Below are 21,826 nucleotides of genomic sequence, written 5' to 3'. Positions count from 1 at the left end.
CGCTGACAGTACCTGGTACCATGAATTACATTGTAAAGTATATTTCTTTGGGCACCTGCAACTCCAAAGGTCTTGACACGGTCCTGCGGTTTGTAGTAATCCCGTCAATGACGTATTTAAATCCAACACCCCCCTCAAAAGAAATATTAATTGAGCTGGCTACAAACACACAAAAAACACATTTGAATTCAAAGCAGCACTGATAATGTAGAAATACATCTTACTTTAAGAAACAGGCCCATTTGCATAAATCTATGACATGAACAAACATAAAACAGAAATGTGACTCCGTTAGATGAGTTGACGTGTAGAAAGACGATGATTATAAACATAAAACAGAAAAGTTCCCTCAATCTAACAGAGATGTCAAACTCGTTTTTGTTGTGGTCCACATAGAATTTATGGTTTCCCTCAGAGGGCTGTTATGAATCTTTCACCTTATCATATTTACATATGAAATGTATGAACTGGTTTTGCAATCAGAAATCATCTGTAATGCGTTTTTCAAACTCTTACGATGTTTGGTAACACAAAAATCCTTGCAGTATCCCAACATTATTATTTATGATGTGAAAATTTGAAATTTTTGTCCAGATTTAACAAAAATCATGGAAGTTTATACACATGATTTGCGTTCATTCGTACATTTTTTGTATGTAGCATTTTAGTTCGAGTGACCATTGTTTGATACAGTTAGTTGATTCAATGTTATAGCAGTGTAAAAAAAACCATCTAATAATAATAAATGTACAAGAGTCAAATTGGAGGCGGCACAGTGGATCAACTGATAAAGCATTGGCCTCACAGTTCTGAGGTTCCGGGTTCAATTCCAGACCCGCCTGTGTGGAGTTTGCATGTTCTCCCCGTGTCTGCGTGGTTTTTTTTCCAGGCACTCCGGTTTCCACCCACATCCCAAAAACATGCACCATTAATTGGACACTCTAAATTGCCCATAGGTGTGATTGTGAGTGCCGCTGTTGTCTGTCTCCATGTGCCCTGCGATTGGCCAGCAACCAGTTCAGGGTACCCTGCCTCCTGCCTGTTGACAGCTGGGATAGGCTCCAGCACTCCCCGTGGACTCATGAGGACAAGCGGCAAAGAAATTGGATGGAAAAGTTTATTTATTGTGTGTGGCTTTGACAAAGCCAGCCTCAGAGACTGGAATGTTAATACAATTTAGTTCATACAACGGGTTACATCATCGTCAGTGAGGTAGAAATAAGGTTGCAATCAATTTGGGTAAAACAACTACTCAAATTCACTGTTTGAAGAAAGCTGTACATATACATGAGCTAAATAATAATAAAAAGACATACTGTATGTCATACAAAATATGAATCTGAGGATACTCATCACAGACATTTTTTTTAAAAAGGGTCTTTTAGTTACATTTTAAAGCCACAACATTTAAATAGTCTTTTCATATGGCATTTAATAAAATGCAATGAGCCACTTCTTCATGCACGACGATGCACTATAAAATGATTAATAGGGCAGACGCCATAGACCTTATAAAATTGCTTAAAAACAACATGCACTCATTTTAATGAAATTACATGTACAAAGTTCCAACGAACACTGATACAAACAGTCTCAATGAGTTTTAAACCCAAATATTACCATTGACTTTTATCCTAATATCTCAGTTTCCATTCTCATTCATGGAGAGATTTTACTATCTCATCATACAAGCAGGAAGCAGCTGCATAAAGTCTTCAAGACAATGCACTTGAGACTTGCTTCCAAGGATCCCCCCCCCTCCATTACATTAAGCAAAACCTGCCTAAAAATGACTTAAGTACACTTAGTATGCAATGAGAAAAATTGTTCAGAACAGTTTGCAGTTTTCAGAAAACATACAAAACACAAAAAGTTGAGTCAGGATGGATGCGGCTGAACACCACAAAAGCTGACTGATGTGCACTGAGCAGAGTACGTACAAATCCAAACAAGCACGCAAAACAGTAGAGTAGGTACACACAAGCAACACATTTGAAAAGAAAAACGCGTGTAAAAATAAATGATTTTGATAAATACACATACAAAATTGAGACCAACGGTCAAGACACAATAAAAGGCAAGGGAAAAAAAATAAAAATCAATGATTGTCCTAAGGGGAAAATTGATGAGGCGATTGCACGGGATATATTAGCCATGTACACAAGGCCAGAAAATAAGTGTGCATCAACATAAACACACTCACAACTTCAGAGATGCCGTTCAGCAATAAAAAAAAACAAAAAAAACCCCAACATATAATTCAACCTAATCTGCTCATTTGGCCAATTACGTGAAATAAAAGATCCAACTAAAAACTGGAATAAATACATAAAGGATAATATGAAATAACTGTACAAGCCATTTCCCTACAGATTGAAGATTGAGGTCTGCTGCTGTTTCATGAGCAAATGTGAGAAGCTGATAAGATGCTCTCCTTCCAGTTCTTGGTTCCACGTATTTGTTGTAAAAAAATAAATAAATAAGGAGCGCTATTATGAGAGATATTAGTAAAGCCATTGCAATGCATATATTACTTGTTAAATAATGTTTTGAACTGCTCACACGAACAGCCCATGACCTCGTATGAGATACTAGTTTGTACCGCAAGGCAACTCACACATATTTGAACATACATTGAAATGCAGGCAACTTAGAAGTTTAGATGCCTGTTTTTCTTATATGAACTATTTAGTTGGATTCTTTATTATTCTATTCCAAAATTAAAGGGGAAATTTGTGAAGAATGAGGAAAAAGAGGCGACTGCAGGATGCTCTTTACAGCTTCAACTATAAAGCCTTAGCAAACCTCTGGTGAACAAACGACACCCCAAGTGGAGATTTGGATACTTTCATCTAAATCACCCGGGTGAGGTGGCGTCAGTCCGCGGGGTCAATGTCCTGGCTGTGATACTCGGCAGTTTCCATCTTTAGGATGTAGGGAATGATGCTGTCAATGGAGACGTTACCGATCAAGCCAGTGAAGAAGAGCTCCTCCGTAATGTTGGAGTTCATCAGGCGCAGCGCGGGGAGACGAGTCAGGATGCGGGTCAACCTGGAGAAGCAGACACATGCCCAGAAACACGCAGAATTTTTCAATGTTTGCAAGATCCCACCATTTTCAAGTGTGACGCAAGTACTACTGGTGGTATGGCAGGCTCGTCCTAGAAGCATGTGAAACAAGAAATTCCATCACACGTGTTTGAAATAAAGCTTAAACTTTTTTTTTTAGTTCACTAAGATATTCACCAGGGGCACCGATCTTCAAGAGTGCAGTGAGAGATGAAATATTCAAAAGAAGTTGATGGCTTCAAAAGGTTTGGTTGGCTGTTTGATGTAAAAATACTTTGTTTGTATGTGGAAAGTCAAATAACATGACTGGTACTCATCTCCTAGTCTTGTAATTTACCTGCATCTCCACAATTGCTAACCCTGACATATCAATAATGTCAGAATGCTACTCTGACAACAAATAATCCAAACTGGCTTTACAAAGTGAGGTGATCGGGGCAGCTAAAGCCAGCATCTACGCTGCAACAGTCACGTTGCCTGACTTTTCATGGTTCCAGCACATCAAGGCCCAGTTCCAGCTGAGAGGAATGACCCAAGATGTAACCAAATAGTTCCATGTGATAGCGGCATTGGACGCCTTGACAATAGCCAGAGCGATGGTGCTCCTTGAGGCTCCACCAGCCAGCAACAAGCACAATCCGCTCAAAGTAGGCCGATAGTCTGCTATCCCTCAAAGCTGTCAGCAACAGCAAACCCTCCGAGATGATGGAAAGACGCTTCTTGCGCTGGGCTCGGCTGATCCTGCATTCCCATTTGCCCACATTTTATGTGACAGCTTCCAGCGGCCGTCTGCATCGCGCTCAATCATTGAGCTTTGAGAGCTCAGTATTTTTTGAGGTGGTACTTGTTGTAAAACGTTGAAGGAGCATGGCTGAAGAAAATGGAACCACATTCCAAAACTGATTAAAACAGTGCAACAAGCACTTGTAACTCTAGAAGGGAAGTTGACGCTTACGGGGGAAGAAGACCGTAGGATATGCCTTCTGTACCTGTAAGTGTCACCTGGATATGTTTTCTGCACGTAGTCCTGGAGCTCCATCAAGGCTTTCTCTTGAAACTTTTCCACCTGTCCCCCACAGTCCACACCAGGGTGATCTGATGACATGAAATAAATGTGTTTTCAATTCCTCAGATCTACATCATTTGACTAGACGCAGCAGCGGTGAGAGGAATTGACTCACCGGGACTGAACAGGACGATGGCCTTCAGGTAAGCGTACTCATAGCTGTCTGTCTCCAACCTTGTCATGCTATTGCAGAACTCCTGGAACTTCCAGATGTGCTCCATCACCTGCTTCACCCTCTCCCCTGATAGCTTGTCTACAAGACAACGTTTCTGTCAACCATGTGGGATTACTATCAAGTGGCAGCAATCTCATGTAGTCCTAGGTGATGTGGTGCTGCCTTGAGATACAATTGACCTGACTTAGTTTCTCAATATATGAGCCATCCTTCAGCTTTGGTATGGAGGGAACTTGATTGGCCCGCATAGAGTCGTGCCCTCAACGCGATAGAACACATTTGGGTTGATTTTGAGTGGACAGTGACCACGTAAGGCCTTCTCTTCCAACAACAAGAGTGTGACCACACAAATATGTTCCTGGAAGAATGGGCAAAAATGTCCATAAACTCACTCTGAAGCCTTCTTGCAAACCTTCTCACAAGAGTTGAAACTCTTACAACTGAAAAGGGAAGATCGACCATCATATCAAACAAAATGGATTTGAAATGGCATATCATTTAAAAGCATATGTGAGCCAAGGCAGGGGAGCAAACACTTTGGCAATATAGTGTAATAGTTTTTGTTATTTTTTTTTTTTTAAACTGAAATTGTAGCACATTGTATCAGACGGAGGTGGAGGTTATGCGGGAAGACTTGGAAATAGCGAACTTTAAAGCAGAAGATGTGAAGGACAGGAAGAGATGGAAGAGGATGAGTAGCTGTGGCCGGAGTTAAGGTCAAAGGGAAAGAAAAAAAGTGTATATTGTATATTAAAACATTCTGTGATCCTTGCCTGTGAGTTGGGCATATTCACGATACTCCAAATGTTTTGTCCTACGACTCCTAATTTTTCTCCTACAGTGAGATGAAGAGGTCGGTGAACCATACCATCCTGGATGCTACTCTGAAGGTGGTTGACAATGGCAGCCAGGATGGTGGACAGGTTCATCACATGAGCACATTGAGCAAGACCCAGAGTGAACAGCTCGTTCCAGCAGGCTCGCACCAAACCGGTATTTTCTTCCTGCCTGACAAAAGAATAGACGACTAATTTCATGTCACATGTATACTTGAAGTACCATACTGTATGTATGTTCCCCCCAACAGCTTGCCACATAAAATTACTGCCTGTGTACAGTCCCCTTCTAAAAATCCGCATTGCGATTCAATAAATATTAGGGTCATATTTGATCAAGCCATTTGATGAAAAAATGTGTGACCATTCCAATTTTGGGGGATTTTAAAAGGATTTCCAAACGTAGCTCCACGTTATTTCAATTGAGATTCAGAATAATTATTCACGCTTTTATCTCCTCACCTGTTAACTATTACGTTACTCTCCTCGCCTACACTTCCAGCACAAGAATATTTCATTAGACCACCTCCAATTAGTTCAGAACAACATTGTTGGGCTTTTGGTCTAGATTTCAAATGATCACACCCATTGTATCTTCTTAACACTTCTATCACTTGTAAAGCCCTCAATGGTGGCTTGGTTGATCTACTGGGTTTTTTTTTGTAACTTTGTTTTCTAATTTACTTCCTAGCACACAGGATTCTCTCTCTCTCTCTCTCTCACACACACACACACACACACACACACACACGGGGATTAAAAACTAAAGGTGTCAGAGACTTGCAGACATCTTGCTCTACTGGACCTAAGAACACCCTCTTCTATATGGTTATTTAAATCAGTTAAAAAATAGTCTTTTTCTCGTAGGTATGGAAAGTATTGAGACGCCCTCAAATTTTTCTGTTATATTGCAGCTGTTTGCTAAAATCATTAAAGTTAATTTTTTCCCCTCATTAATGCACACACGGCACCCCATATAGATAGCAAAGAAGGGAATTGTTGCAGAATTATTACAAAAAGAATAACTTAAATATCACATAGCCATATGTATTCAGACTCTAAAGTTCTAGAAAGTCAACCATTACTCCAGCTTGCCATGAGTCGGGGCTTTTTGGCAGGGTGATCATACGGAAGCCTCTCCTCAATGCTAGACATGACAGCCTGCATGGATTTTGGTGAAAAACACCTGAAGGACTCCAACATTGCGAGAAATAAGATTCTCTGGTCTGATGAAGTGAAGAGAGAACTTTTTGACCTCATTACCAAGCAGTATGTATGAAGAAAACCAAGCACTCCTCATCACCTGCCTAATACAGTCCTAACAGTGAAGCATGGTGGAGGCAGCATCATATTGTGCGGTTGTGTTTCAGCTGCAGGGACAGGACGACCTGTTGCAATCAAAGGAAAGATGAAATACACCCAAGTTCAGTACATGGATATCCTGAAGGAAAACCTTCTCCTGAGCAATGGGCCGAAGGTTCAACTTCCAACAAGACAATGAGCCTAAACCCACAGTTAACATAAGGAAGGAGTGGCTTCAGTGCAACTCCGTGCCTTTTCTTGAAATGCCCAGCCGGAGCCCTGACTTAAACCCAATTGAGCAACTCTGGAGGGACATGAATATCGTTGTCCAAGAATGTTTACAATCCAACTTGACAGAAATGGAGAGGATCTGCAAGGTGGAATGGGAGAGGATCCCCAAATCCAGTTGTGTAAAACTTGTTGCATCGTTCCAAAAAAGACTCATTGCTGTATTAGCTCATAAGAGTTCTTCTACCAAACACTAAGCAAAGAACCTGAATACTTGTGGCTGTGTGATATTTCAGTTTCTATTTTTTTAAATAAATCTTCAAAATGTTCAGGAATTCCATTTGTTTTCTGTCAATATGGGCCAATGTGTGTACATTAATGAGGCAAAAAAAAAACCTTAAATGATTTTTTCAAATGGCTGATGTATGAGAGTAAAATAAAGGGGGTTTGAATACTTTCTGTACCCACTGCATACTGTAAAATGCTTGTGAATCTTTGTTAACCATTTAAAGTTATGTGTGAGTCCTCTTGTGTGAAACGGGACGTTAAAAAATGCTTAATTACAAACCATTACGGCTAACATGCCTTTTTGAGTTTGTCTTTAAAAGTGGACTGCTCGCGTCCTTACCCAAGCGCTAAGAAGGCAGGAATGGAACGTGCCCAGTGCATCGAAAGAAAGAGAAGCCTGGAAGCAGACTCGCAGATGTAGTGTACATTCAGATACTCGGGCATGGGGATGGGCATGGTCAGCTAGAAGCACGAGATAAAGACAACAGTGTTTCAGGTTATTTCAAGAAGACGTATCATTCCCAGTCCTTTTTCGTGGCAATACTGAATATTTTAATTGTAAATGATGATTGTTGGTACTGTTACTGTTACTGGGCTTGTGAGCTGCCTGATCTCACCCACCTTAAAATTAACATGCCTGTCTGTGAGCAGCGGCCCTTCCACCTCAATGATCGGAGTTTCCCGGTCTCGGCCTATTAGCTGAAAGGTCGTTTCACTAACACACTTGTCAGCTACGCTTTTCGCTTCGACTGGATTGAGGACTTTGGCCAGAGTGTCAAAGGCACTGTAGAAAACAAAAACAGAGGGGCTCAAGCAGGTAAATTTGTTGACTCACAGAAAACTCCCCAAAAAATATGTTTTCATGATAACAAAGAATGAAGCACAAATTTTTTCACTGTGTCTTGACTCAGAAAAATATCAGAAAAAACCTACTGGACCCCATTTGGTGTGGTGGGAAGTAACAAAGTACAAGTACTTCATTTACTGTACTTGAGTACACTTGTGTACACTTTACTCGACTTTTTTTTACCCCCCACATATACCTGTATTTTGTATTCCTTACTTTATCAAAATAGGCTTTTTACTTTTGCCAACGTCCACAGATGAAGACAAATTGATAAATATAGACTGTGTGCCTTGTGCCAGCCTAAAAATCACCTGCTTATAACATTTAAAAAAATTACATAACATGAGACAAAACACAAATATTGTGCATTTTTTCTAGTTCTAGTGAGTTATAACTAAGTTCTTCTTCTTTTTCTTTTGGCTTGTCTCGTTAGGGGTTGCCACAGCTTGTCATCTTTTTCCATCTAAGCCTATTTTGTGCATCCTCCTCTCTAACACCCACTGTCCTCATGTCCTCCCTCATAACATCCATCAACCTTTTCTTTGGTCTTCCTCTCTCTCTTTTGCCTGGCAGCTTCATCCATATGAATTCTAGTTATGATAAGCTACCATTTTTTTTGTTAGTTAATGCACAACATTAGCAAAGCTATGGGAACATACTATTTGGATGACATAAAAACCTGAGCCAACACTACCGATTTTTTCCCCTCAGCCTGAGCACCATAATAGCTTGTGAAAGAGAAATTATTTTTCTGTGGAGATCTTTGTTTTTGTGGTGCTAGGTTATCAAAAAATGTATTGTATTTAACTGGTGGTTTGAAAATAAATTGTTATTTTTGTACATGAGTATTTTTTAGTTTGTATTTTTAAAATTTTACTTAAGTTAAGCAGCCGAGTACAGTACTTCGACTTTCATCAGTTTTTATTTGCACAAGTTTCTGTATGTATACCCAAGTAGAGAGTGGGAGAATTTTAGCCACCGCTGTCAATTCGAGGAGTAACATTTATGATAAGAAGTTAAATATCATGAATCCTGCAGCACTTTAACTGACCGTGTTATCGCTGTAGTGTTCCTTTCCACATATTGGTAGTCTGATGAATCTCCATTTTTCAAGTTCTGTTTCAATGAGTCACTCAGGCTGGCCAGTGATGTCACCACATTCGCCAGTGTCCCAAGGTCATTCTGCCCAGACTCCATCAAAACACAGACACAACAGAAATGCTTCAAACTGTTTCAGTACCATGCGTATGACCTGCATGAAGTCCATGGAAATCTTTTCGTTTTTGCACAGAGAAAAAAACTGATGTGTTCAAAACATGCGGGAAAAAAATGGAAATATGTTCTGATGTCATTCATCAAGCAATAATCTTGATAGCCTTGAAAGGACAAATAATTGATCGCCAACAAGGCTGTACCTTTGAGTCAGTTGTCAACATCAGCGTTCCATCACTCTGCACAACAGACTGCTGGATATTAACTAGCATTCCCTGGTCCACCAGGCTGGATCTGCACACGACATGCAGCATTCATACAACCTGAACTGCAAATGAGGCTTAACACCTTGCCAAACCAGGCTGTGATCTACGAACCTGGAGCCGTCTGTTTCTGTGTCTGAGATGAAGGTTGGAGTGGCAATGAGGGGACTGTTCATGTCCTTGCGGATGTAGATCTTTTGAGTGGAGGGAGCACAGTTGACATGTTTCTCTCGGGGCACAACATCGGCAGGCTTCCGCTCACTCTGAACAGCTGAGCACCAAGAGCAAAATGTGCTCTTTATCCCAACATTAATCATACATCATATTTCCATGATATATAGAATACATAGTGAAGAAAACAAGTATTTGAACACCCTGCTATAATTGCAAGTTCTCCCACTTAGAAATCATGGAGGGGTCTGAAATTTTCATCGTAGGTGCATGTCCACTATGAGAGAGACAATCTCAAAAGAAAAATCCAGAAATCACAATGTATGATTTTGTTAACGATTTATTTGTGTGACATAGCTGCAAATAAGTATTTGAACACGTGTCTATCAGCTAGAAATCTGACCCTCAAAGACCTGTTAGTCCGCCTGTAAAAGTCCACCTCCACTCCATGTATTATCCTGAACCAGATGCACCTGTGTGAGGTCGGTAGCTGCATAAAGACACCTGTCCACCCCATACAATCAGTAAGACTCAAACTTGTAACATGGCCAGGACCAAAGAGCTGTCCAAAGACAGCAGAGACAAAATTGTACAACCCCACACAGCTGGAAAGCGCTACGGAGAAATTGCCAAGCAGCTTGGTGAAAAAAGGTCCACTGTTGGAGCAATCATTAGAAAATGGAAGAAGGTAAACATGACGGTCAATCGCAATCGGAGTGGAGCCCCTTGCAAGATATCACCTCTTGGGGTCTCATTGATCTTTAGAAAGGTGAGGAATCAGCCCAGGACTACACGACAGTACTTGGTTAAATACCTGAAACGAGCTGGGACCACCGTTTCCAAGGTGACTGTTTGTAATACACTAAGACGTCATGGTTTGAAATCATGCATGGCACGGAAGGTTCCCTTGTTCAAACCAGCACGTCAAGGCCCGTCTTAATTTTGCCAATGACCATTTGGATGATACAGAGGAGTCATGGGAGAAAGGCTTGTGGTCAGATGAGACCAAAATGGAAATTTTTGGTCATAATTCCACTAACCGTGTTTGGAGGAAGACAAATGATGAGTTCCATCCCAAGAACACCATCCCTACAGTGAAGCATGGGGGTGGTAGCATCATTATTTGAATGTGTTTTCTGCACGTGGGACAGGACGACTGCACTGTATTAAGGAGAGGATGACCGTGGCTATGTATTGTGAGATTTTGGGGAACAACTTCTTTCCCTCAGTCAAAGCAATGAAGATGGGTCGTGGCTGGGTCTTTCAACATGACAATGACCCCAAGCACACAGCCAGGAAAACCAAGGAGTGGCTCCTTAAGAACCATATCAAGGTTCTGGCGTGGTCTAGCCAGTCTCCAGACCTAAACCCAATAGAAAATCTTTGAAGGGAGCTGAAACTCTGTGTTACTCAGCAACAGCCCAAAAACCTGTCTAATCTAGAGATGATCTGTGTGTAGGAGTGGGCCAAAATCCCTCCTGCAGTGAGTGTAAACCTGGTGAACAACTACAGGAAAGGTTAGACCTCTGTAATTGCAGACAAAGGCTACTGTACCAAATATTAACATTGGTTTTCTCAGGTGTTCAAATACTTATTTGCAGCAGTATCACACAAATAAATAGTTACAATAGTTAATAGCTACATTATGATTTCTGGATTTTTCATTTTAGATTATCTCTCTCACAGTGTACATGCGCCTATGATGTCAGACCCCTCCATGATTTCTAAGTGGGAGAACATGCAATATAGCAGGGTGTTCAAATACTTATTTTCTTAACTGTATTTATAGTGTACAAATGCAATATTATAATATGACAGAGAGGTGCGTCCCAAGATACTTTATTAACTGTATCACTCAGGGACTGTCACAGAACCCTCCATGATTTCGAAGTGGCAGAACTTGCAATATAGCAGGGTGTTCAAATACGTTTTTTCTTCACTGTAGTACCAACCCAATTCCTCCAGAGTTTTTTTTTTCATTTTATATTCAACTTTAAAAATACTCAATAAGCATTTGGAAGTGAGAACATTAAATGTTGAAGCTTTGTTGTTCAGCCCACTGACTCACAACGTCCCAAGTCTACAAATCTTGTTCGGTTATTACTATCGCCACAACACTGCCCCCATGTAACTGAATTCAAAGGACATTTTTAGTTCAGGTCAGCCGTTCTCCACCCTCGTAAGTACCCTAGTGCCCATTGCTGTTATCATAAAAAGATCTATAAAAATTCTGCTTCTGTTCCCTCTTTTACCCCTTGCTGACATGGAAAAAAAAAAAAGAACTCATATTTGGAACAATTTTTTTAGTCACCATTCTATTGTTGACTCACAGTCAGTCTTCATCCCCATATTAAGGCATTTCTTCAACCGACAGAACTGGCATCGGTTGCGGTGGTGCTTGTTGATGACGCAGTCCTGCTTACTGCGGCAGCTGTAGGTCAGGTTTTTTCTCACACTCCGCTTGAAGAAGCCTTTACAACCCTCACAACTCATGGCTCCGTAGTGACGGCCTGAATACATAATGACATGACTATGAGAGTCACTTTGTGTGTGGTCGAGCAGATTAGCATGTACTTGGACTGAATGGATCTAAATGACTCAAAAAAAAGATACAATTTATAATACTGAAATCTGCAGCCAAGTGAAACACCTGAAGCCTTGTCTCCACACACCACGCAGTACTCCACCGTCTGCGACCGACTAAGATCACCTGATTGGCCGATTAACTGCTCCATGGACAGTGGATCTGTGACAATCTGAGAGCAAAGTGACATACTTATTAATACAAGATCAAAATTGGGATATTTGACCCAATTTTCTTGGGATCACTAGAAAAACAAACATCAGTTGTTGAAACATATCAGGATTAAAGTGAAGGTGCATTGCCGTTTAAAATGCATGCAGGAGAGCGAGAGCGAGCTCTCCTTTAAACGCCATCATCCCTAAACCCCTATCCTCCAAGCTTCTCCAACTGATAGTCTCGCCTGCAATCGGCCATTAGATTCACAACTTCCTAACCGACAGGACACAGGAGGCAAGGCTGGTGGACACCATCAGCATTGGGGCGCCCTAAGAATGTGTCATCCTTCGCTCCTCTTCTCTTGTTACACAAAACAATGCACCTAAATGCACCTGGCTGTCAAACTCTTGAAGATTGCAGAAGACACGACAGTCGTCAGCCTCAATAAAGACAGTGACAAGTCTACATCATAAACTCCATCTTAAAAAATGCCCAACAGAGTTTGTACTTCCTGCAACTTCTAAGGGAGCACAGTTTCCCACAAGAACCTCTGAGACAGTTCTACACAATAGTCACTGAATTAATCCCCTGTTGATCCATGATAGTCTTGTTTGGTGCTGCCACAAAAAAGGACAAAATTGGACTGCAACAGATGATCAGGACGACCAGAAGAATCTTCGGTACCCGCCTAGGCACGCTTGAGAACTTGCAAGCTCTCAGAAGTAAAAATGCAAAATTACTTGGACCCTCCACATCCTGGCCACTACCTGTTCCGGATACTTCCCTCAGGTAGGCAACATCAAACAATGCAAACTAAAAAAAGAATACATGCCAACAGCTTCTTCAAACTTGCCATTAAATTGCCTGACAGCGCTGTATCATTGGATATTTGTAATTGTATCAGCATTACAAAATTTCCAGTAACCTTTTATTGCTTAGTTACGCTTCGTTGTGTGTTTTTATGTAAAAATGGTCAAAAATGTCAAAATGCCAGTCAATTGTCATACTAGACCGCTTCCACTACCACAGAAAATGTCCTCGTTTTTGTCATGATATATATTATTTTTTTCTCCCCATTTCCTTTCATATGACTCCATCAGCATTTGACAGCTTAAGCTTTACAATTTTTGCCTGCATATAACCATGGGTATGGCATACTAACTATGGGCTATCCCATTTGTGGGCAGCGTCACATTTTTGGGACATCATGATTTTCACGCATTATTTCCTTCAGTATATCAAAATATTTAAAGCCCGGGTGTCATCCCTATGAACATTCTCAAATAGATATTGTAATGAAAAATACATATAACATTATTCACTTCAATGTCTATACGAAAAAATAAATGTGAGCGGAGAGCGTGTCATCCATGCGCAAAAGTGCAGAAGTGTCATTCTACGATATCCAAGTGGTCGCCACATTGGCTGCGGCCTCCGTCCGTGACGTCACCCGGACATTCGCAAATGAAAACTAGCGGTGCACCCTAACTATGGGAGGCAAACGCGCCTCGTCTGACACGGAAGCTCTTTTCGAAAATGAAAACACACAACCGAGTGAAGTTACTGGGGCAATATTACACTATTGTTTCGAGCCCTCGGGGCAATATTAGACTATTGTTTCGAACCATATTCAGATGATATGCGATCACGGCCAAACCTCATCCCCGTCCAATCCACCTCCGCGGCGGAGATGAGCCATCACAGATGAGCCAGCCGGTGTGGTTTATGACGGAGCCGAGCCGCCCTGCTTTAGAGGGGTGTTCACAGAGACCGCAGTACTGAGCAACACAGTCGAGCCGGAGCGCTTTATGCGCACACGCGGCGGAGTTCTTCAGAGCAGCCTTCGCAGAAGCAGTGACCGCCGAACACAGCGCCTCAGCCAGTGTAGATGATTTTCTACGTCTTGGTGGCATATAAAGAGGAGGTGGAGCCGAGCCATGCTGCTTTTAGGGCTATGTTCAAAGCCGCCGCAGTACTTGTTGAACACTGTCGAGCCGGGGCGCATTACTGCCTACCTGTTATTTGGAACCCACGAAGCTCTTGTCCTCTGCACCCGTGCAATCCATTTTTCACAATGAACCGGGTCTCTTGCAAACTTATGAAGGCTAAATCCATTCTCCCGAGTGTTCAAGCAATGTCCAGCAATGCAATGAGCTGGCATTTTGGCTAACATGACGGAACAACAAGCTACTTTCCCGGAGGTAAAACTAATGGAAACAAACGAGTCCACTAGGGGGCGCCACTGTCCTTTGCATCACTTCCTGCTTCTTCTTGAAAACAAATCCCTCGAGAGGATTTTCATGGCGGGAGTTACAAAAATCTGTATACGTCAAAATCATGTTTTGTGGCGAAAAAACAGATGGGACCACATTGGCTGTGGGTTTTTCATTAAGAATATACAAAAAATCATCCATTTCATGACACTTGACCTTTAAGAGTTTTAATCTGAAGCCATAATTTGCTATCAGGAGAGGATAACTCATCGATCAAAGTTAGCATGGAGTTATTTCCTTTTCCTGCTTGACCCAACATGGCTGCCTCAAGTACACATGCAGCGTTTTCCAAGAGAAGAAAGGGAGAAAGGTCAGTATGAAACCAAGTTTGTCTTCAAAATGCTAATCCATCAGTATTATTAAAGCGTAAGTGTCGTTTTAGAATAAGAATTAATTAATAAACATATCTCTAGTACGTACCACTTCACAGAACTGGTAACATACCTGTCCGAGTTTTGGGACGCTGCCCGCGAGAGGGTACATCTTTTTTGCCCTTTGTTTTATGCGTTAAACAAAAAAGAAGTGTTATTTCATTGATTGTGGTCTGTTAGGAGACTTTCATCTCAATAAGGCAAAAAATTGCCACCCTGCCCATGAATGGGTTAAGAGCGGTGTTGCTGAATTGCTGCCTGGCAATAAGGTTTACTGTCCCCAACTGGGGTTCTAGTCAGTTTTGCATGAACGCCTGTTCTTGGAGTTTGGTATTTATTATTTTTTTCTTAGTGGCAGTAGTAGAATTCTGTCTACTGCATAATTTGTCAAGAACAGATCCTCTGTTGATAAACCTGGCATGGATAAGGAGAATTGTACTGCGACACAAAATTGACGCTGAACTGAAGTTGGCAACCAGGTAGCAATTTTGCTTTCAAATACTGATGGGCTCATGTCTTTTGGAATGATACCTGAAACAAAACTGAAAAAAGGATGTGTATGGTGACCTTTGGGACACCCTGTAGTCTCAACTTTAAATCTATATAGAAGTGTTTTGCTATTCACGTGAAAAGAGAGGGAGGTGAGGTTTTGTATTTGTTGTATTGCTGTCACCTGTATCCTTCCTGGCAACAGGCTGTCTGCAGAAGTAAAGATGAGCTGCTTTGTGTTGTGCTTGTCTGGAGAGGTCAAAATAACCTTGCCTGCCCCAGTGCTGTCGGAAGTAGTCAGAATGAACTGCTGCTTTGGAGCACTCGGAGAGTTCATGGCAGTCACAATCTGAATCTTCTGAGCCCTCTGCTGGTCAGTTACAATCTGAGAATGAGAATAACAGGTGACAGTGTAGCAGACACACATCGGCACAAAATAATTGGGAAAAGAGTAGATACCACTGGAGGTGAAATACAGCCAAATTTACCTTTATCTGCTGTGTTGTTGCTGGAGCCTCACTAGAAACGACTTGAAAGCGCTGAGGTGACTGACTCATCGTCGAGTCTGTTGGGGACAATGACGCCTACAATTTGAAAGACATTTTAACACACTGAAACTCTATCAAGAAGCTAAAACAAACAAAACTAATGCATTGCCATGCATACGCTTCTTCACAGAGGAGCTTCTAAGCCAGTCTTATTAGAATAGTTCCAAAATTTTGAGCAAAAAAAAAAAAAAAAAAATGCATGGAATAGACCAGAGGAGAAGCCAGACTCACCTCTGCCTCATACTCAAAGCCACCTTTCTGCTGAGTGAGCAAATTCAGGTTGGCCGTCATGATGACGATGTAAGGTCATTAGTGAGGACTGTTTGGAACAATGCAAGGTGCATAATTAATCAACTACTGTGGCCCATTATAATAAAAAGGATTTGAGGTGGTATATATCGTGAAAGCTATTCATGATTTTTGGTTTCTCAAACCTTTATTGAGCCAAGGTGCATGTACTACATTTGAAATCTCTCACAGCACATCACAAAACAAAAATGTGGGATTTGACTTTACACCCTGTCTGGTTTTGAGTCAGGCTCCCTGTTGAAAATTAAAATATGTCCGACGCACCATCTTGCTTGGAAGCAATCTACCTCATGTAACATTCTCTTTCTAACTCACATTTCACACATTCAAGCTCCTGAAGTAGAGGAAAAAGTCCAAAATCACCTTTCAGGGGAATTAAGCTGTTTTTTCCACTCAATTGTTCTCCATTAATCAAATGACATATAATCACATCTCTTTGTGATCCACAGTCCACGGGCCTTTTCAGTTTTGTCCATCGTGGTTCACGGACAACCCGCAGCAACCACTGCGCAGACATCAGTGACACACTACTGTCACAGACAAAATCCTTCCTCCACCATGACATTATTGTCATGCAGCTTTTTAATTCCACTCTTGTAGGGAAACTCTAATATCACATTCCTTCAACTCTGTACACCTTATTTTTCCACTTCTAGATTGCACTGGAATCCCCTCTATTTTATTTCTATTATTTCTCCACATATATTTCTGAGGGAGATTTCATATTTCTTTTTCTTTATTAACAACTTGTAAAGCCCGTTTGCCTCGTGTTGTTTTAATTGTGTACACCGCTGGGAACTGGAAGTATACTGTCTGACTGTTAGGGTTTGTTTACAACGAGAATTTTATAGTTTTGCCACCCGGAAGTAGTGTGACGTCGTTGGAATCGAGTTTTTAAAAAAGGGAGGGCCGCGGAGCGAAACACCGCTTAGTGATTGGCCCAACACCAATCAATCAAAACATGCTTTCCCTACCACATTGCGAATCACAACACAGCAAAATGGAGAATTTGGCAAACAGCCAATTGCACTAGGGGGACAATTTTGACGACGAATTTATGTCGGGAGCATTATTTGTCACGCTCTGCACCTTACTGAGAATGTGCTGGTAGGAAATAAACATCTGGAGGGTTATAAACTCCCACGAAATTTCCGCCCCCTTTGTACCTCCGGGAAGGCAAAGATAAAAAAAAAAAAAAAAAAAAAAGGTCGCGTTGTCTACGGTTAGCGGTCCAAGCTAGCATAACACGACCAGAGCCGCAGAGTGTTCGTTACGCCTCTAAAGTGACACATTAACAGCTCACGTCAGTTACGCTAGATGCCATACATAAGTATGTCTACATCCAATTCGGAGGAGCCACAGTGCGCCGGTGGTCCTCCTCGGCCGTGTCGCGAGCCTCACAGCAACTGCAGCTAGCATGCAAACCCGCAGATTAGCGCCGCTCTTTTATCATGAGCAATCTCTCAAGGCTTTTCTGCGCTTTTCAAGCCGAGGCCGAGTCTTACCTCCAAAAGTGGACGAACGACTAATTTGGGGCCCTGTGCTATTTATAAAAATAATTGTTTTGTTTTTCTGCAGTTAAAGGTCATAGTTCGTGACCCGTTGATCGTTGGAGGTTGTTTTTTGTTTTTTTTTTCCCCTGTCGCGTCCCGGCGCTCCTCCTCTGACTGGCGCGTGCGAGCCAGACGTCGGTGACGTCATTGTGTCTCCCCATGGCGAGGCACGTGTACAATAGACGCATAAAAAAATACTCTTTGTACACATTAAGAAATCGTGTATCCTTTGTTTCCGCCATATTCGACTTAAGAGTCGAAAAATAAAATATTTTTTTGAAAAGGACTGATTATTAAGGTTTTAGACCTTCACTCGGCCTCGTCACTTAAAATCAAACTCGAGGCCCGGGGTCCAGATCCCCGCAAAAGCAAATTGTGTGTTAACTTCCATGACTGTTACAGAAATGTGAATTAAAAAAATCAGATTGTCATGTGAAATGAATGTGTAGATGCTGCAAGGATTTTTACTTAAACGCCTTTTACAATTTCATGAACAATAGCTCGTGAATTTCAAACCTAATTAGCCATGACGTTGTTTTTTTAATGTACTATGATATTTGTAAACATTTTATGGTTTTACAATCATAATGGCACACTGCAGGAAATCGTAACAGGTTGTATGTCAATAGGATATTTTGTACTTTATTAGTGTTCATGTTTTTTACATTTATTAAGGCCATGACTTGCATCAGTAGTACTACCTTGTATTTTTGCCAAGAATCTGAACTTCTATTTAAGTACGAATATTAGTGCTTTTGTCCCCTCTCAATACAAATACTGTACAAGTTTAACATCCATAAACTTGACAGTAAATAGAAGTACAGATCCTAGTGTTCAAAGGCCCTTGGTGAGATCACGACCATATCACGGTCCACTTCCCCCCAAACGTCCACTACAAACGGACATTCGGACTCAAGATTATAATGAGCCCGATCCAGATTCATCCTTGTGTGGGAGCAGCAGAGCGTCCTCCTCTCAACCCTCCAAAAAGTCACAGAAGAGAAAAACTTGCTAACTTCGACGCTAATATCTACTCTGTGAGCTAGCTAGATTATTATTATTTTTTTTTTTTAGTCAGTAGTATGCAAAAATATAATGTTGGGACCATGTGATGTGTGTAATCTAGATTTAAAAAAAAGTTTCCTCATCGCACTGTAGCCGCAACACATTTTGAGGCAATTGCATACATTTCTATAAATTACAATTGGTGTATCTCATAGCAGATGCACCGTCACGCCTGTTAGGGAGAAATGTCCCAAAAGTATTTTTCTCCACTTCAATCTGCGTGTCAATCGCAACCCCCTCTAACTGGCCACCACGCCCACATGAACCCACGACGAAAGGCGCTTTGCCAGCAAGTCGTCCCAACCAAGTGACGCCTCGCTGACAAGCTTCGAAACCTCTTGGAGGAATGTAACGTCAACGAAAGGTGACGTCACAATTGATTCCACGTGACGTTGGAAGATCACCGGTCACGTGACGTTGGTGTTTTGCTACAAGCTCCGCTGTTGGGAAAAGTGAGAATCTTTTGATAGTTGTTGTCCGTCTTTGAAAACCAATTAAGTCTGGCACGACAGCTGCTTTCGGCACAAAGTTTCAAGGCGTACCCTGCTTGCAGTACCGCCAAATGGCCTCTAAGCGTATCCCTCAGCCCACTTTTCAAAGGATTGCGCTCACAGTTTGATGTGATGTTCTCGACGAGCCACTACGCAGAACGTTCCTCGAGCAGATCCTACAATCAGGTTGGCAGTTGTCGCACTTATAGCGCGTCTGATTCTGCTTTGGACTCAATAATCTAGGTCATTTTCATCTGCTACTAGTGTTGTTTCGCTCACTAGATTGGGGGCCGAGCGGAATGCGTACTTTGACACAACCACGTCTACACTGTCGACAATTCCATCGCGTCATGTGCGCTGCTGCGTAGCCCCACTTTCGTGCCCAGGGTGGGCGACCGCAGCATCCGGACCGCAGGACCGGTGCAGCGCCAGAGGAGGCGTGGACACAGGACAAAGAGTTGGAGCAACGATGGTCGTCCGGGGCCTATGGATGTGCACGCCCCGGGTTGGAAAACGAGGGAGCCGCTCCGGTCTCCTGTCTTGCCTTTGCGCGACAACCGTTAGCGCCGCTGTTTGCGCGTTGCTCTTCATGGACCTCGTCGAGTACTGGATCACGACCTTGGGCATGAGCGCTGTGTCGGAGCCCCACACAGTTATCTTCCCCCCGCAGAGCGTGCCTCCCACTCGACCCGAGGAGTTCCTACTCATGCCCAGTCCACTAGTATGCCAGCGAGCCAAGCCCTATCTCATTAGCATGGTTACCTCAGCCCCTGCTCACCACAGGGCACGTCAGGCCATCAGGGACACTTGGGGTGGAGAAACCGAAGTAAGGGGCTTGAGGGTCATGACCCTTTTCATGCTGGGTGTGGCATCTGACCCAGGACTGACTAAACTGCTCATAGAGGAGGCCAGGGAGCAAGGGGACCTGGTTCAGGCACGGTTCCTGGACACCTATTCCAATCTGACCCTGAAGACTGTAGCTATGCAGAGCTGGGTGCGCCGCTTCTGCCCCCAGGCTCACTTTGTGGCCAAGGTGGATGACGATGTCCTGTTCAATCCCAGCGCACTCCTTCACCTGCTCAACAAGAGTCGCAGCCCATACGAACAGGCAGACTTGTATCTGGGCAGGGTGCATCTCCACGTGGCCCCGAACCGGAACCAGGAAAGCAAGCATTACCTGCCAAAGGAGGCCTACTCACCCTCTGTTTTTCCAGACTATTGCAGTGGTTCAGCCTATGTTATGTCCCGCTCTGCACTGCTCAAAATATCCTTGGCTGCCTCTCCGTTAACTCTATCCACAGTTCATCCCCCCGAGGATGTGTTTGTGGGTCTGTGCGCCCGTGCAGCCGGCATAGCACCCACGCACTCGCCCCTGTTCTCTGGTGGTCCTCCTGTGCCTTATTGGCGCTGCTGTTATCAAGCCATGGTGTCGGTGCACCGCATCTCACCCAAAGATATGTTGCGATACTGGACTGACATCCACTCATCTGGGCAGTGCCCTTGGCTGAGAATGCGAACGTCACTGTCGATGTGCAAAGTCGGCGCCCTGCTGGGCTCGGCTCTCGGCCTCCAGGAGGAGCCGTGAGTGGGACTTAACTTGTATTCTGACAGCATATAATTGAGGTGGTGAAAATAAACGTTTTTTTAGATCTTGGTGTCAATAATAATGGGGCTCAGCAGTTTTGCAAAGAAGGGAAATAAGTTAAGTTTCCTCGAATGATCAGATTGTGTGACCTGAGCATCCTGGCATTGGCAAAAAATAATCCAATTTCCTAACATTTACTGAGCCAAGGTACATATTTCAGATTAAATCTACAGCATAGCAAACAAAGGTCACAAAATTATACATTGTGAAATGTAATCTCATCAGACTTAAACCACAAATTCACCTTGTGTGAAGCCTATGCCTTTTTTTTTTTTAAATATAGTTGAATAGTTTGCTGTATGACTAGAAACTGAAGGTAACTATACCTTGTTCCATATAGGCGTGTATATAGAGTGAACTGGAATAACGTCACAGCATACTATAGTTGGGAATCACTACTCTACTGAGCAAAATAACAAGTAGGTTATGACTTTGTGAATACTAATGAATAAACTCAGCATTCAAGGCAATTCTGCAGGAGAACTACTGAAGTACTTCATGTCATAAACCAAATACTGTATCAAACTGGCAGCTATTTGATCTCAATGTGCAGAGCTCCTATTAAAAAATAAAAATAAAGCTGCATAGCTTCACTTTTATGTCACATGCTGTGCTTGAGCTCATTTTACTGTAAATTGTTAAAGCACTGGGAGTCAAATAGGTAGGAAAGAATTTTTCTTGGAGTGAAATGCAACATAAATATGGTCGACATATTATGGGTGGATTGTACTTTAACTTCAGAAATTGTAATAGTAGGGAAAAAAATGCAACACACTGTATGAATAACACATTATACATGATGCACTGAGTCCCCATTGTCCAAATCCAAACAATATTTGTGTTCTATGGCATGAGTAAATATTGACTGAGGGTTGTGCCAATGATG

At 42.3% G+C, this 21,826-nt stretch overlaps 2 protein-coding genes across 8 annotated transcripts; one reads left to right on the top strand and one right to left on the bottom strand.

The window, feature by feature from the left end:
• Positions 1-1,110: 1,110 nt before the first annotated feature.
• Positions 1,111-17,948, bottom strand: nr2c2 (nuclear receptor subfamily 2, group C, member 2). Of its 6 annotated transcripts, none has more exons than XM_061831796.1 (15): positions 17,692-17,941; positions 16,109-16,196; positions 15,818-15,913; positions 15,514-15,714; positions 12,107-12,212; positions 11,787-11,966; positions 9,400-9,556; positions 9,226-9,316; positions 8,862-8,992; positions 7,585-7,747; positions 7,304-7,425; positions 5,178-5,317; positions 4,250-4,387; positions 4,058-4,163; positions 1,111-3,051 (listed from the first exon to the last, which is right to left on the bottom strand). In XM_061831796.1, exons 2-15 carry the CDS (start codon positions 16,166-16,168, stop codon positions 2,877-2,879), a joined length of 1,866 nt encoding a protein of 621 aa, XP_061687780.1. In that variant the 5' UTR covers positions 16,169-16,196; positions 17,692-17,941; the 3' UTR covers positions 1,111-2,876. The 6 variants fall into 6 exon arrangements, with proteins under 6 accessions (XP_061687780.1, XP_061687756.1, XP_061687791.1 ...); XM_061831772.1 differs by having other exon boundaries at positions 8,862-9,001; positions 17,692-17,927; XM_061831807.1 differs by having other exon boundaries at positions 8,862-9,001; positions 15,818-15,894; positions 17,692-17,920.
• A 1,110-nt stretch (positions 17,949-19,058) lies between these two features.
• Positions 19,059-20,944, top strand: b3galt4 (UDP-Gal:betaGlcNAc beta 1,3-galactosyltransferase, polypeptide 4). 2 transcript variants are annotated; one of them, XM_061831759.1, is made up of 2 exons: positions 19,059-19,481; positions 19,578-20,944. In XM_061831759.1, exon 2 carries the CDS (start codon positions 19,765-19,767, stop codon positions 20,878-20,880), a length of 1,116 nt encoding a protein of 371 aa, XP_061687743.1. In that variant the 5' UTR covers positions 19,059-19,481; positions 19,578-19,764; the 3' UTR covers positions 20,881-20,944. The 2 variants fall into 2 exon arrangements, with proteins under 2 accessions (XP_061687743.1, XP_061687732.1); XM_061831748.1 differs by having other exon boundaries at positions 19,560-20,944.
• Positions 20,945-21,826: the final 882 nt, after the last annotated feature.

The sequence above is a fragment of the Syngnathoides biaculeatus genome, chromosome 2, assembly GCF_019802595.1.
Source record: "Syngnathoides biaculeatus isolate LvHL_M chromosome 2, ASM1980259v1, whole genome shotgun sequence".
Classification (NCBI taxonomy): Eukaryota; Metazoa; Chordata; class Actinopteri; order Syngnathiformes; family Syngnathidae; genus Syngnathoides; species Syngnathoides biaculeatus.
The sequence above is the reverse complement of the archived record's forward strand: the minus strand, read 5'-3'. Positions and strand labels throughout refer to the sequence as shown.

Excerpts from the sequence above, each read along its gene's own strand:
- b3galt4 (XM_061831759.1), top strand. The coding sequence starts at position 19,765 with ATGGTCGTCCGGGGCCTATGGATGTGCACGCCCCGGGTTGGAAAACGA.
- nr2c2 (XM_061831772.1), bottom strand. The coding sequence starts at position 16,168 with ATGACGGCCAACCTGAATTTGCTCACTCAGCAGAAAGGTGGCTTTGAG. Across the intron at positions 12,213-15,513 it reads TGTTGCCAGGAAGGATACAG|ATTGTCACAGATCCACTGTC; the intron begins GTGACAGCAATA and ends CTTTGCTCTCAG. Across the intron at positions 9,002-9,225 it reads TGTTGACAACTGACTCAAAG|TCTGGGCAGAATGACCTTGG; the intron begins GTACAGCCTTGT and ends GTTTTGATGGAG.